The sequence below is a fragment of the Antrostomus carolinensis genome, unplaced genomic scaffold, assembly GCF_000700745.2.
Source record: "Antrostomus carolinensis isolate BGI_N321 unplaced genomic scaffold, ASM70074v2 scaffold17514, whole genome shotgun sequence".
Lineage (NCBI taxonomy): Eukaryota > Metazoa > Chordata > Aves > Caprimulgiformes > Caprimulgidae > Antrostomus > Antrostomus carolinensis.
Window position 1 is genome coordinate 30132 of NW_010308886.1, and position 15382 is coordinate 45513.

Consider the following 15382-nt stretch of genomic DNA (forward strand, 5'->3'; position numbering starts at 1 on the left):
GATGGCAATCTTGTCAGGGAGGCCAAGGAAACTGCATCACTCCAACCTTAGTGTTTAGGGCTGAAATTTCTGGACACTGTTTAAAATTCTGCTTTAAATTTCCAGGACATAGAGAAATGAATGGCAAAGATGGAAGAGATGCTCTGGCTGATCCTGTTTTGAACAAGGGATTGGATGTTTTTATTTCTGATATGGTAAGTGTGAAGAATGGAATAAACTGTGCTTTATACTGTGAGACAACAGAAGATACTGTTCAATGCCAGGACATGTTACTGGGGACTCCCTTGCAATGCTGCATGCAAATGTTAATTTTGTGATGTTTCACAAATAGTGCCACATAAGTTTGAAGCACTATGAAATCACTTTCCCTGAATTCTAAGGTAATGGGTCTTGGTGAAGCTACTAATGACTGTTCTATGCTGGTTTCACTGAATACCAGGGGTCAAATACTAGCCTGAGAGTTTGAGAGAAAATACCAAACTGTGTCACACTAATAAACTGTGTAGTTTGGCATCTTCAGAAACACCTGCCTGCCATACAGCCCTGGATAAATATATCAGTTTTAAAATTACTTCATAGGACATCTAAATATTCCTAATTGCTTACAGAACTCAAAAACATATAACCTAATAATAAAAATATTGAGATTATGTTTGCCATAAAAAAAGCCAAGACCAAAAACCGTTGGGAGCAATTGTGCTTTTTATTAAATAGTGCCATACAAGTCTACACATGTGCAACATTATGCAATTAACTGTGATGCAACATGGGATGCCATTTATTAAGTCAAGATTATAGTTAATTTAACTAACACTGAAATGTTGATATTCATTATTTTGTTTTGGTGTATTTTGAGGCGAGTCTGGAAAATTATGGCCTAGGACCAAACTTAGAAGAAATAAAAAAGACACAGAGGCGCTGCTTGACAGACTGGAGTTTTGCTGAGCATTTTCCACCCCATGTTCTTCTTCAGGTACCTGTGAACTAACAATCCTATACGTACTGTCACCCCTCAGAATGCTGTAAAAAGGATTAGTAGCAGAGTACAGGGTATTACCTTGATAGATAATTTATTCCATTTTATCCCTTTTACATTTTTACCAAAACCCCTTGTTCTTTAGCTGTTTTTCAGTTTCTTATGTGAAATTGAGTTTGTAGTGGGTTTTTATTTCCTAGTCTGTTCTTTTTGATAGTGAGTCTTTTAGATAAAGATGTGATGAAGGCAAAATAATCTTGCTCTTTGGGGCAATCCTGTCTGGCAGTTATGGGACTCATTAGTGCAGTGTATGTGAAAATGTACTTTGCAAATACCTATGCAGTATATGCTTTATGGGCAAATAGGAAATTTTTTTGCAATGTTACTTCACACTTTCAGGGCTACCAGCTTCATTTATAGAAATCTTGCAATCTGAAATCTAAAACTTGTCTTGCAGAAAGAGAGAAGGACAAATGTGAAAGATAAGTTCAAGTGCAAATGGCTGAAGTTGGTAGGCTTCTCTTGAAATGAGTGGATTATTAGTTCCTGTACTGCCTTGGGCTTTATATGCTGCAATTCTTAGTTGATCCTGACACATGCTGTGCATGGGTGAAGGAAAGGCTGCTTGGACTTTTTCAGCACTACTTTAGTATCACAACTTTAACATCAGACATTTCAGTACACGGGGAATTCTTTCTTATGCAACATAAATCCCTAACACTAACTGAACTGTCAATAATTAGTGAATCTCTTCAAAACATACTGATGGAAGATAACTGCAACAGAAAATAGCATTTAATTGCAACAGAAAATAACACTTTCGAAGAATATTTCCTTCTACTACATATCACATCTGAACATAATTTTTACACCAGCTGCTATTAAGGTTTTCATGTTTAAAGAGAATATTTGTTGATATGGAATTATTTCAGTGTTACTTCAGTTTCATAGTTCTGTAAAAATAGTTGTTTAAAGAGGCTTTCTTCTAGCTATAACTATAAAATAAATTTCATCCTGCAGACAATGTAAACAGTGAAAATGGTGGGGCAGTACAGAACAGTGCAATAATGTAGAACACAGTAAATCTAAGATGTGCAGGTCATAGTAGAGCAAATTGAAAACCAAGTAAACTTAACTGAGCTAAAACAAAAATCTGTTTTCTTTTTACCTGATATGTGATAGTTCTGCTTTTATTTACTACATATTTATTTAAATACTTTATTATTTATATTTGTTTAAGTATTTATTTAATATTTAAATTTATTTATTTATTATTTAGCTGAACTTTTCCATTTGTGGTCAGTCTTAGAAGATGGAGCGTAGTGACTGCCTCTTCTACATATGAATAGTGGTGCAGTTTAAATTTCCAACTGCCTGAAAACTTCAGATTGCTGGAATCCAAATGCTTTGCATACATCTTGTAGGAGAGTGAAGTTCTGAAGCACCTTTTGCTCAAAGCTGTGCTGTGTAGCACCTGTACATATGCTAATGTCTGCAGGGAGGGTGTACTTTTTATTTGTTTCATTTTCAGGTTCTTCATACTGCATCCCAAGAGTATAGATGCATTGATTCCTTTTATCATACCCAAGATAACTCTTTGCTAATGGTTCTTCACAATCCTATGAATAAGTATCGTTTGTGCCAAGAGACTTGGGATATTGCATTGCATTCTAATGTTGGATTCAGGTAATTGATTTTATCTTTCATGTCTCATTCATAGTTAATTTCAATTAAAGCCTGTATGGCTCTGCTTGGGACAAAGCTTTGAAATTAAAAGATAGCACAATGTAACACATTTTTGACTAAGCAAGTCATTCAGGTGGAGACCAATGCTATATTGAATTCTGTTGAGACAAAGCTTTTCCAAGTGAGGAGAACCATGCAGTAACTGTGTTTGACTCTTTATCACAAACTATAAAAATATAGGTAATGTACACATGAGGTCATATTAGGGATATCCACACTGAGAAAATTATATTGAGGACACTTCAGGTGAGGGAGATTAAAAAGAAAATTCTATCTAAGCATATACTTATCAGGTTTTTCAACTATTTATACATAAATTGGGCAAGCGTCACTGGGAAAATTTATCAAGAAACGCTAGAAGCCCTTTATTAATATTAGAATATTTGTTTCACAGAATACCTCATTCTTCTTAATTCCTTGTCATTATCACCAGTTAGAGGCATGCAGATGGTTGATGTGTCCATTATTAGAGCTTTTGTCAGTGGATCTGTTCATTTTGGAATACATTTTTGCACTAAAACAGTGATATAAATGATGATGTGGATCCAACTGCTATTCCAAATAATTGACCAAAAATAGAATATGTGTCCATGTACTGATATGTAAAGAAGTTGCAATGCCATGGAGAGACAGCTGAGCTATCTTTAACTATGTCACTCTGGTGCTTTATGGATTAATTAGATTTGATTTATCAAATAGATTTTCAAGCAAGTTATCCAATGGATACCCACACACACTATTTGTCTGCAGGCGTCTCTTTCTAAGTGCAGTGCCTCATGTGTCAGACGATGGGAATCTTTTAATGCCAACTTTTGTTGGCACCTATATATTTGAATAGATTTGAATGCTAAATAGGCAAAGTGTGCCTTCTTGAATATGTATTTTATGTTGTATTTTATATCTCTGCTCTAAGTCAAGAAACTCTGTGTGAGTCCATCTTAGCTTTCCAGGCACTTGGACTTAAATTATTTGCCATGAAAAGAGGCTGTTGTGATTAGCAGTGACTGGGACCAGAGCCAGAAGAGATTTACCAGCAGAAACATAAAGTTCCTTGGAGAAAATGCTGTCTGTATAATGTTTTTTGGGCAAATCCACTAAATGTCTGGTGAATCAATTTCTTTGCATGTATGTAACAGCTGAAATCTTCCCCAAAAGATAGTGAAAGACGGTGTGTTCAAATAAACCTGGGTCTTGCATTCAGGTAGACCTCAGGCAGAGGGTGAGTGGCCTCAAAGTCTGTTACACAAAGACTTGAGGACCACTGAGGAGACGCCTAGCTCGTTCCCAGGTAAAGATCCTGGAGGGCCGACAATCCCAAACCAAAACCACAATCAGAGCCTGAGCAAAAGTCAGAGAGAGCAAGAGGGGAAGAGACCCTCATTAATACACTGAACAAGACGTTATATGATATGGAATATCTTATTGGCATATCCAAATGCCAATTTAGCTTATTAATTTAAATATTCCTCGCTCCCCTTAGATCTTGCACTTGTAGACTAACAAAACACGAAGTCCTTCACTTCCAGTGACAAAAATGAAAACATTGGTATGTTATCATTGTTTCTCTCATAACAAATCCCAGGCTGAAACCAAAATGCAGCGCTATTCTAGCTACTAAAAAGAAACCAAGCTCTGTCTCAGCTAAAAAACAGGACGGTTCCTAAAGAAACTGGCATGAAAGCTAACAAGAAGGTTTGGCTTTGCTCTTGCTTCATAGAAATATTCAACTCAGTGCTATGTGTGCTACTTAGTATCTTTGAAGAGCTATGCACTGTCATTTGGTTCTGTTATGTGGCATCTGTATCTGCAAAATAATCAGCACATTTTCTGACCTTATTCAACTTTTTTGCTAAAGATCATTACAGATTTCCAGGCAAAGTATCATAAATATTTGCTAGTGTATGTTTCCAAGCAACATAACACTTCTGTGGAAGACAGTCTTTAAGTACCTGTGGTGCTTCAAGATCTTGCCTGCAATTATCTTCCATATCCTGCTGAGTTGCCAGAAACAGGCACCAACCCTATTTACTAATTAAAGGGTAGTATTACTAGTTTTTACCTTTGTATGAAATAACTGACTCCTGATGAGGTTAGTAACAATTTATTGATTCGCCTTTTATTAAAATTACTATCATTCTAATTTGGGGGATATATTTAACAGTCACACTTTCACCACAGGAGAGTTACAAATACACAACAGACACTGTGCTTGACTATCTCTCTGTTAGGAGTTCTCTGTCTATGTTTACTTGTTCCTTCTTTATTGTGACATCTTACAGACCACAAACCTGCTTTGTTAGAGGTGTTTCGTAGTTGCTGTCTGGAATATACTTCTGTTAGCTGCTAATTAGTAGGTTACAATGGGTCCTGTTACAGCAAATTCTCATGCAAGGGAGAAATTGAATTTCCTATGTTGCAACAGCTTTTGCTCCTGGAGATCCCAGTTACCCTTTCTTCTTCTCTATGGCTGTCAGGTCCCGTAGTTCATGTAGAACATCCAAAAATTCAGGAATTATACCGTTCAAAGGGTAGGCAGCAGGAGGCTGCGTGTGAAATCCAGTGGATACTGCTGACTAAGGGGATACAAAGGCATGGGTGCATGTACCTACATGTGTATAAAACATTTCATCTGTGCTTAGAGTAAGTGGCCACTCTATCAGGAAGCCGAATGAATTCAGATATTATCAAATCTATTCTTTTGCTCAAAGTTAATCTTAATGACATTTGTTTACTGTTTCATAGTAAACACATTACACAAGTTACTGGAAAAGAATAATCCTTTCTGAGAAATGATTCTGAGTCAGACATTGGCAGTAGTAACATCAGAATACATATTAATAGAAGGTGTATTTTTGACTTTGAATGACTGTTTCATTGCCCTGAAATATTTTCCATGCGAATAATCTCTTTTTTATTTATAACGTATATTCATCCTCAAGTTATTCCAGTTCTGGCAACTCTAGGTTCCAGCCTAGTTTTGCCTTTTGTTTTCATAGAATCATAGAATCATTTTGGTTGGAAAAGACCTTTAAAATCCAACCATAAACCTAACACTGCCAAGTCCACCATTAAACCATGTGCCTAAGCATCACATCTACACATCTTTTCAATGTCTCCAGGGATGGTGACTCCACCACTTCCCTGGGCAGCCTGTTCCAATGCTTGACAACCCTTTCGGTGAATAAATTTTTCCTAATATCCAATCTAAACCTCCCTTAACACAACTTGAGGCCATTTCCTTTTGTCCTGTCACTGTTTACTTGGTTGAACAGACCAACTCTCACCTCTCTACACCCTCCTTTCAGGCAGTTGTAGAGAGTGAGAAGGTCTCCCCACAGCCTCCTTTTCTCCAGACTAAACAATCCCAGTTGCCTCGGCCGTTCCTCATCGCACTTCTGCTCCAGGCCCTTCACCAGCTTCATTGCCCTTCTCTGGACACGCTCCAGCACCTCCGTGTCCTTCTTGTAGTGAGGGGCCCAAAACTGAACACAGGACTCGAGGTGCAGCCTCACCAGTGCTGAGTACAGGGGTAAGGTAACTTTCCCTGGTCCTACTGGCCACACTATAGCTCGTACACTTTTGTTCAGATACAAGCAGGGTCAACTTGCCTATATTGAATATATGATCAACAGTTTTTCCATATAAGTTTCCCAAAGCAGCCTCCACTATATTGCAGAAGCTGGTAGAGACTTGTGTGTCTTGAAGCAGTACATGAAGTGTATACATCTCCAGTCTGTGTAGATAGCCTACATATTAATTCTCTTGGATGTACAATGTAATACTGCAATAAAAACTTTAAAACTGTTGTGAGATCAAGAATTGGTTGTGCTGCCTACATGTTCACAACCGAAAACTGCAATGCATACAGAGCTTTTGAATAAAATTGAACCATCTTGAACTTACAAATGAAAATATTATGAAGGCACAACAACTGAATCTCATGCATTCTTTAAAAGCCCCTTTTAGTTTTGCACACATGAATAATTTTACTTTAAAGAGTTATGGTAACACTGCAAAGAAGGAGTTGAGTAGCAACTGCATATAAGAGACACCTTTGGCAGATGAGACAATGCAACTACAGATACCAGCTGCAGACTGTGGATCAGTTTGTCATTCAGTGCTCACTTCAATTTAATTGTTAATTTTGAATATTCTCAATTTATGCCAGGCTACGGTGCACTGCTTCTCCAATTGAGATTTGGATGACAATTTCCAAGCACCTTTCTTGTCACACCATTGAAGAAGAGCTAGAAATTAAATAGAATAACACTTGAGTTACTGAACAAACAAATGAAGTGTATGCTAAAAGACAATATTAATCAAGCGATGAAGAAAATAAGTTATCCTGGTGGTAAGGCAGTGAGGAGAATGAGTCTGAACATTTCTTAAACTGAATATCTCTCTGTTTTCTGAATTCCTGGATTTTCTTTGGGAGCAGGTGTTCTTCGGAAGCCAAGTTTCTAATATCTCTTTGCAGAAGGGATAGTGAAAATCCCAAACATAAGATACGTTACGCAAATACCAGCGAGGCAAAAGTACCAGCTCCTGTAAAAACTGAGAGAAAACACAAGCCTTCTCTCAGAGGTTATAGAATAATATTTGTATAAGAAACTGAGAAGCCAAGTGGTCTTATTTGACCTGAAATTGTATTAGTGAAAACTGTATTATGGTAAATGGAGGAATATTGTGCTTTTCAGGAACTATCTTGAGCTGGTGGCCAACTCAATTGCAGACTGGGTGAAAGAGGAAGAAGTCAAATACCAAGAAGAGAAGATGGCTAAGGCAACAGAGTCTCTTAAACTGGAAAAAGCCATGACAGAAGGACCTTTTGAATTGTCTGCAAGTGCTGTCAAAAAGCCTGGCTTCACTAAGAAAGCCAAAAGTAGGTATCTTTTTGTTTTATCCTAGAAAATTCGATTTCCATGTTGAGTGCTGAGACCCAAAGTTGTTCAGAGCAGAATCACATATATTTTTTCATATGGTAGCCTTGTTTTGTCATCTGTATAGACGTAAAAGTGTTTGGAAATTAGTTAAATATGCATATTTAAATATTCTGCATCATCCTCTGTTCTGAAAACTGAGACTTTTAATATCAATTTACATTTACAGCAGCTGCATTTATTTAATGGAATTACTTTAAGGGTTACATACAAATATGAATCTCTGTTTAGATGACTGAACATACGAAGAGATGAGCAGTAGTTAAAAGTTGGCAGCACAGTTCAGGAAAAATTCCTTTTTAAAGCGCAAGTTATAAACTGGAAGTCAGAACCTGTGGGCTAGAAGCTAAAACTGGAAACAAATTGGCTAGACTGCAGAGCAAACTTTAATTACAAGCAACTTGTTTTGGGTAGTGAGAATTGTAAGCAGTTGATACAGTAACTGTTGAGCAGGCAGCAAAATCTGAAAACCCCTTTTGACAAAAGAGAACATTTGTCCAAATTGTCTGTTGGTGTGTTTAAATGTTGTTAACAATGATTTGTTGATTTTTAGCCTTTACTTTGTTCACCTTCTTGAGAATGCACTTTGAAACCTTCTAGTATTTGCAATTAGCATTTACAAAAATAGGAATGTTATTCCCCAACCCAATTAACATGTCTGTTTATAGTTTGGAAACCGAAAGGGCAGTTATGACTTCTATCTCATAATTTGTACCTATCTTGCTGTCACAGGAGCTAGATTGAATCTTACCTATCTGCTGCCTCATGACAGAGTTCACTTGCTGAAAGAAGATAAGAAGATAAGATAAGCTAGACACCTCTAGCCCTCTAGCTGAGACATACAGATGAGCAACAGTGTCTTTAGGCAATTACAATTTCAATGGCACTGCTGTAACCCACACTGCAATTTCTACTCTTTAATAAAAAGTCATTTAACTAGAAGTTTCTTATGGTATACTGTATCTTTTCTAGCAGGTAAATATTGGGTATCCAATCATGATATAAAACTACACACCTAGAGAGATACCCTTTTCCTGAGTCATAGGTGCTATAAAGCCCTAATAGCAAACAGGGGATGTGGTAAGTGTTTCTTTTGTGAACATTTGTGGGTTTGTAATATCTATGACTCTGGTAATGAGCTTGTTCTGGCATTTGGTGAGCTGGTTAAAGCACTGGATCTGAATTCTGAAGCAGTGATAGTAGCAAAAATAATAAATACGGCTTATTGTTTATTTAGCATTGCTCATCTGCATAAAAAACCAACAGCTTGTTGCAGGAGCAAAGCCTTTTTAAGCAAGAAGCAGAGAGTTAGTCTTTAAATATGTTGATATCTTGTTCAGTGTATTTGGTCCCCAGCTATGACAATCAAGTATTACTAGTTGTCAGATAAGTTTTTCTAACCTGAATAGACTTCTTATTTTATCTCTAAGAATATTTATTTTCTTTATTCTACTTGTATGCTTTTACCATTTTCAAATATATTTTTATTTACTTGCACTTGTTTTATTTTTATTTTTCCATTTTTAAAAATGATTAAATTTTCATGTATTTTTAACCTCATTTATTCCCCTTTGATTTCTCAAAGGTGGCACATCAGGACCTGAAGGCATAATAGAGACCATTCCAGAATCAGAATCCAACAATAAAGAAAGTCCTTTTATCAGAGAAGGTTCTCTAAAGGTGAGGAAAAAATATGTATGTTTCTGAAATGAACTAATAACACTACTTTCCTAGGAAGGTAAGCATTCTTCATTCTTATACAGGCTTCACTCAAGTTTTCTTCGTTTTTCTGCTCTTGGCTATTTTTTGTTTTCTTTAATTTCTTCTTTATTGACTCAGTTATGTTACATTATTTTCTTAAGGAAAGATTGTTTGGAGTTAGACTAGACATTCCAAAAGCAATTCATAATTGCAGTAGTAGGAAATGAGTTATAGGTAATACCCTACTTCTCATTGAAGTTTTCTGGTTATAAAGCTATGAAAACATAAGATCCGGATTCATGGAAGTACTTATGTGCCCAGCTCCTACTTTCACTGTCTACAGCTCTTTGAAATTAGGGAATGTAAATATGGTACCTCAGAGTTCCCTTATGACAAAGAATTCCGTTTTATAGATGTAGACCATGGTCATGCACTACAGGTGAATTGACTTGCCTAGGTTCACACAGTAAGTTTCTGGCTGAGGTAGGAGTTCAAACACATGTTTTTTAAGACTTAGCATTGGTACTATCCATTAATCTGCACAAATATAGCTTAATTGATATTGTACTCCCTTGCTTTTTTTAATCCTTGCAGATGTAGTATGTCTCATCTTTCTTATAGTGTGTAATGCTCTGCACTTAAGGTACTGATACTGGAATGTAGCTATAAAATGTTGTTAACCAATTCCTGAGTACTCAACTTGAGCTGCACAGCTCAAGTGAGGCTAATGCCTAACTTGTAACTGTGAATGCTTACCGTTTCTTCCACTGAAATGATTGTGCTTTGGTATGCTTAGAACATTAAATGCTACAAAGCCCTAAATACTCCGGAAAATCTCAGATGCCTGCCTGATACAAGTTGATAATTCTGGCTTGGTAGCTCATTCCTCTTTCCATAAAACAATAAAATCATTTTATCTCACAGTTGCATTTTGGGGATAAAATAGTACCAGTGATGCAACCTGATTTGATGATAAACAATGTAGAAAAGTGCACAGCAAAATAATTATTTTATGACTGAATGTGTAAGATACTGTTGGTGCTTTTAGAGCCAAAGCTGCAGGTGGCTTCAGCCTTGAGCAATTAATTCCTGGCCTTGAGTGAAAAATAAAACAAAGTGGAAAAACAAGCAAGACTGTGTATGAGACAAGATAAGGGATAAGTTGTGTGCTGTAATCAGTAACCAGTCAGAGGTAAAAGAATGGCTCATGAACAGGTAGAATTATCCAATTATGTCAATTGTTTAGGCGCATGCTCGCTGTGTGCTGATAAGTAATAACAAATCAAAAGTGTAAGAATGACACGTGCTTGGGGCGTGGAGGAGGAAAGCTTTCAAAACGGTGCAAAGCTTCAATAAGGTGCTGATGCCTGAACACATCTCGGTGTTGGTCATTTCTTCATCTGTCGCAGATACAAATAATCATCTGATACATCTCCTGTGGTCGTGAGTGACTGATCCTGTGGATTGAGTAAATCAGTAATTTTATGCAAAATATAGTGCATAATATTGTAAAACTGTAGACACATTTGGAAAACATGTCTTAGAGTGACTTAGAACATTGATTCCTTTGAGTTTGTTTACTTGTACTCTTTTTCAGCATATGCACGTATGAAATATCTTTTAATACAAAGAGAACCACAGTCTTTTGAATTCTTAACATTTGATGTAGGCTTGGAAGGAGGAGCAGGACCGATTACTAGAGGAAGAACAACTTAAGGGAGGAAAAAAAGAAAATTTGGGACATAAAAAGAAAGGACAGGAGATGATAACGCATGAAGACAGTAATGCTTCCAACAAGAAATCTTCCAAAGAGAAGTATAAAGATGAGTCAGCAAAAGTCCCTGAACTTGAGGAGGATCCCAACATCCCAGAACCACATTCTGAGAAAGAGTATAAGGTAAGGAGTTGTGTTATTGCACCATGTTAGGAAAGTGCTAACTATTTATATATAGAGTCCAGATTACAGCAAAGCTATTACCCATTGTGAAATTTGAGTTCAGGGCAAATTAACCCTAACTAGGTCTTATTTAACTCCATCATTTTAGCAGCAGATCCTTTCCTAAAAATTTTGGAAAGCAGTTTCTGATGTTTACAACTATCCTACAGAAGACTACTTAATTGACTTGGATGGTTTTTAGCGTATATGATATGGACATAAAGATAAGCTGATCATGTTTTTGTGCCCATGGAAAGTATATTTGTGGGATGAATTTTGCCTAAAAATGTGATTTTCATGGGAGAGGGTAGGAAAGGGTAACGTAAAGACCTGTTCTAACTCCTGCATTTGGGGATTGCTAGACTTAGTTGAAGTTTTTGCTGTCTGCATTGGTAATAAAGTAAAAGGAGTTCCTGTTTCAAAATTCATGTTCAGGAGTGCCCTAATGCAAGCTGTTCTGCCTGTTATACTATCAGAGGAGTATTTCTTACAGAGGGAACTCTTCACTAGTTTTGTCCAGACAGCTTATAGACTGCACTGCTTTGTATTTGCAGAGCCTAAGCCTTGCATCCAGAACTTGCAGAGGTCAATGTATTTTAGTCTAAACTTGCTTGAGTACGGACTTCAAACTCAGAGATAAATATCATTTCAGTCTGAACTTACCTGAGCACGCTCACATAATTTTTGCCAATATGTGGCTCTTTGGAAGATACTACAATCTAAGAATCAGATTTAGTGTCTGAATTCCAAAATCTAGAGGGTGGAAAGCTGAATCTTTATCTACCCTTTATCCGATCCCATGGCGTTGTACTTTGTCTCATTATACTTCGCTAGAATTTTTCTTTCCCTCCCTTTACCTGTTAAGCCACCAATCTACTTGCTACTCTTCAGTTTCCATAATGGCTCCATACCAGTGAAGGTCCAGATTCTGATCTCATGTGTAACAAGTTACTTCAGTTAGTAACTGGGAAATTCTTTGGATATGAGAATAGCATGCTATGCATTTGCTGAAGTCATTATTACATTAGTGAAATATCTAAGCAAAAAATGTTGACCAGAACAGTAGGATCCTGATTATCTGTCCTTCATTTACCTCTTTATCATGGTTTCTCCCTTCCTCATTTACACATAATCTAAAATTTTTTTTTTACAGTTTCTTGGCTACAATATGGGGGAGGATCTTATTCAAGTATCAGGAACCAATCAGTATCTTTTTCCATCTGATGGAGGACAGATTCAAGTAGAGAAGATAGAGTTTGTCAAAGGTGATTCTTTAATTCTTTATGCTTTGCTTTGACTCAGTTACTAACTGATGGCATAGTTTCTTAATCCATATATGCTTTTTCATGTCTCAGTAGTAGAAATTCAGTTAAAGGCATTTATGTGGATTGGCCTCACCCTTTTAGTTTGCAGCCAAATGCAGCCTGCTCTCTCACTGCCCCCCCTGGCTCCAGGGAGTAGGGGAGAGAATTGGAAAGAAAAGGGCAAGGAGACTCACAGGTTGAGATAAAAACTATTTACTAATTAAAATAAAATGATAATGATTACAGTAATAACAGAATATACAAATGAGTGATACACAGTGCAATTGCTCACCACCCACTGACTGATGCCCAGCCTGTCCCAGTCAGTGATCCTGGAGCCCAGACAGTCTCGAAACTGAAACCCCAGAAGAGTGAGCCCGAGCAATCCCCAAGAGAATACCCCGTCTTCCAGTCAGCCCTGGTTAATGTACTGACATGACATGATATGATCTGGAATATCTCATTGGCACATCCAAATGCCAGTTTTGGGTTTTGCTGTTCACTGCGCTTCTCCCTCCCAGTCCTAATGCCGCTGTGAACCAGCCAAACTAATAATGTTAGTACTGCTATCAACATTCTTCTCATAACAAATCCCACACTGAAACCAAAACACAGCGCTATTCTAGCTACTAAGAAGAAAATTAACTCTATCCTAGCAAAACCAGGACAACATTGTGATTCCATATTGGCCTCTATCGCTACTAATGTTTGCATTTTCCTGTAGTATGTTAACAATTGTTAGAAATATAAAGTATCAGAAAATTAGAAATGGAGAAAAATCAGTTCACGTTTATCTCTTCAGTGGCAACAAATGCATGATATTTCAAGAACTCATGTTCCAATAATTTGTCCAGTCAGATGCAATATATCTAAGCAACAGGGTCATCCTGCGGCCTGTCAGATCTAATTGTCAGGAAGGTTTTCAATATTTCATCTAAACTCATCTGACCTTACTTTTGTCTTCTTGATCTACTACTAAGAAATTCAGTCCACTTCAGAGCAATTTTCTTTTTTGTGTGCTTGATAGTTGCAGGTACAGGGGGGGTTTTTTTTGATGCAAGGCAGTTCTGAAGCCTGGTGAAAGCAATAATAATATTCTGTTGCTTTGCAGGTCTAACTTTGGTAAAGCTGAAAGTGATAAAAGACAACCACAATTTCTTCATTCATATCACAGACCCCAAGGAAAACTTAAAAGAAATCGAAGTGCAAAAACTTAATGAAGAACAGAAAATTAAATCAGGTTAGTGGATTGACATCACAGATATAAAGAATTTATAGTTTGACGTATTTAGTAATTGGATGCAAACCTTATGAATTAACAGAAAATAAATTCCTGCTAATGGTAGAGGGTAAATAAGATCAGTGTTCTGTAAATAGAAGTAAAAATCCAGTTGGCTGACTTAAGCACCATGTAGAGAGATCTTACCAAGGTGTAGAAGCACAGGACAGATCAACAGGTACAAACCAGTCTCTTTTCCAAAGCAAGAAATAAATGAAAAGAGTCACCATTTCTTAAGAAAATAATTTTCTTCCTTGGTGGAGGACTCCTTCAGATCTCAGTGTGGCCTGGGAAAGCCTAAGAAGATGCAAACTGTTGCACAAGATGTTGTGATCAGAATAAATGTCTGTCTTTGAAAGGAATTTTCTCCTTTGAACTGGGCCTCCTTTTGTGGGTTAGATGACCATAGCATTAGTGCCTCCTCAAGACCTTTGCTGTGGAAACAGAACTTTCTGCACTTCAGCAACTCCTACTGCTGGCTAACATGTTGCTAACACTCAGAAAGCATGTAATCCAAATCCTTTCTGAACCCAGGTGAGAGTGTTTCCAAGAAGGGAGCCAGCTCTGTTTAGTATCTTTATCAATGATCTGGATGACGAGATCAAGTGTACCCTCAGTAAGTTTGCAGATGATGCCAGTCTGGGCAGAAGTATGGATCTGCTGGAGGGTAGGAGGGCTCTGCAGAGGGATCTGGACAGGCTGGATCGATGGGCTGATACCAATTTTATGAGGTTCTACAAGGCCAAGTGCCGAGTCCTGCACTTGGGTCACAACGACCCCATGCAACACTACAGGCTTGGGGAAGAGTGGCTGGAAACCTGCATGGCAGAAAAGGACCTGGGGGTGCTGGATGACAGGCAGCTGAACATGAGCCAGCAGTGTGCCCAGGTGGCCAAGAAGGCCAATGGCATTCTGGCTTGTATCAGTAGTAGTGTGGCCAGCAGGAGTAGGGAAGTCATCCTTTCCCTGTACTTGGACTGGTGAGGCTGCACCTCGAGTTTGGTGTCCAGTTTTGGGCCCCTCATTACAAGAAAGACATGGAGGTGCTGGAGCGTGTCCAGAGAAGGGAAACGAAGCTGGTGAAGGGTCTAGAGCACAAGCCATATGAGGAGTGGCTGAGGGAACTGGGGTTGTTTAGCCCAGGGTAGTGGTAGAGCCACCATCCCTGAAACTATTTAAAAGACATGTAGATGAGGTGCTTTTGGACGTGGTTTAGAGGTGGACTTGGCAGTGTTGGCAGGTTTTCAGTTGGACTCTATGATCTTAAAGGTCTTTTCCAACCAAAACGATTCTATGATTTTATAAGTTTGTGTGTATGTTTGCCAAAAGCACTGTGGAGTTGCTCTCACTGAACTGAAGAGTAATGGAAAGTATAACTTTTGGTAGGTTTGTTGGCTCTTTTAATCTTCTTTGGTGTTAGAAAGCATCCTGCTCTTGCTCTTCTCCTTGGCTTCCACTGCAATCAGTGATGTAATTCTAGGTTGTCTGAATAGAAAATTT

The 15382-nt window shown here is 37.7% G+C and overlaps 1 protein-coding gene across 1 annotated transcript in view; it reads left to right on the top strand.

Annotated features, from left to right (window-relative positions):
* Positions 1-15382, top strand: part of SPAG17 (sperm associated antigen 17) — a gene marked incomplete at both ends in the record, with an annotated part of 74977 nt that overhangs the window by 22117 nt on the left and 37478 nt on the right. Inside the window, 8 exons of the mRNA XM_029084489.1 lie at positions 106-194; positions 857-973; positions 2508-2662; positions 7420-7504; positions 9253-9342; positions 11033-11260; positions 12453-12564; positions 13715-13843. Coding sequence (XP_028940322.1) covers positions 106-194; positions 857-973; positions 2508-2662; positions 7420-7504; positions 9253-9342; positions 11033-11260; positions 12453-12564; positions 13715-13843 — 1005 coding nt within the window. The remainder of the gene's footprint in view (positions 1-105; positions 195-856; positions 974-2507; positions 2663-7419; positions 7505-9252; positions 9343-11032; positions 11261-12452; positions 12565-13714; positions 13844-15382) is intronic.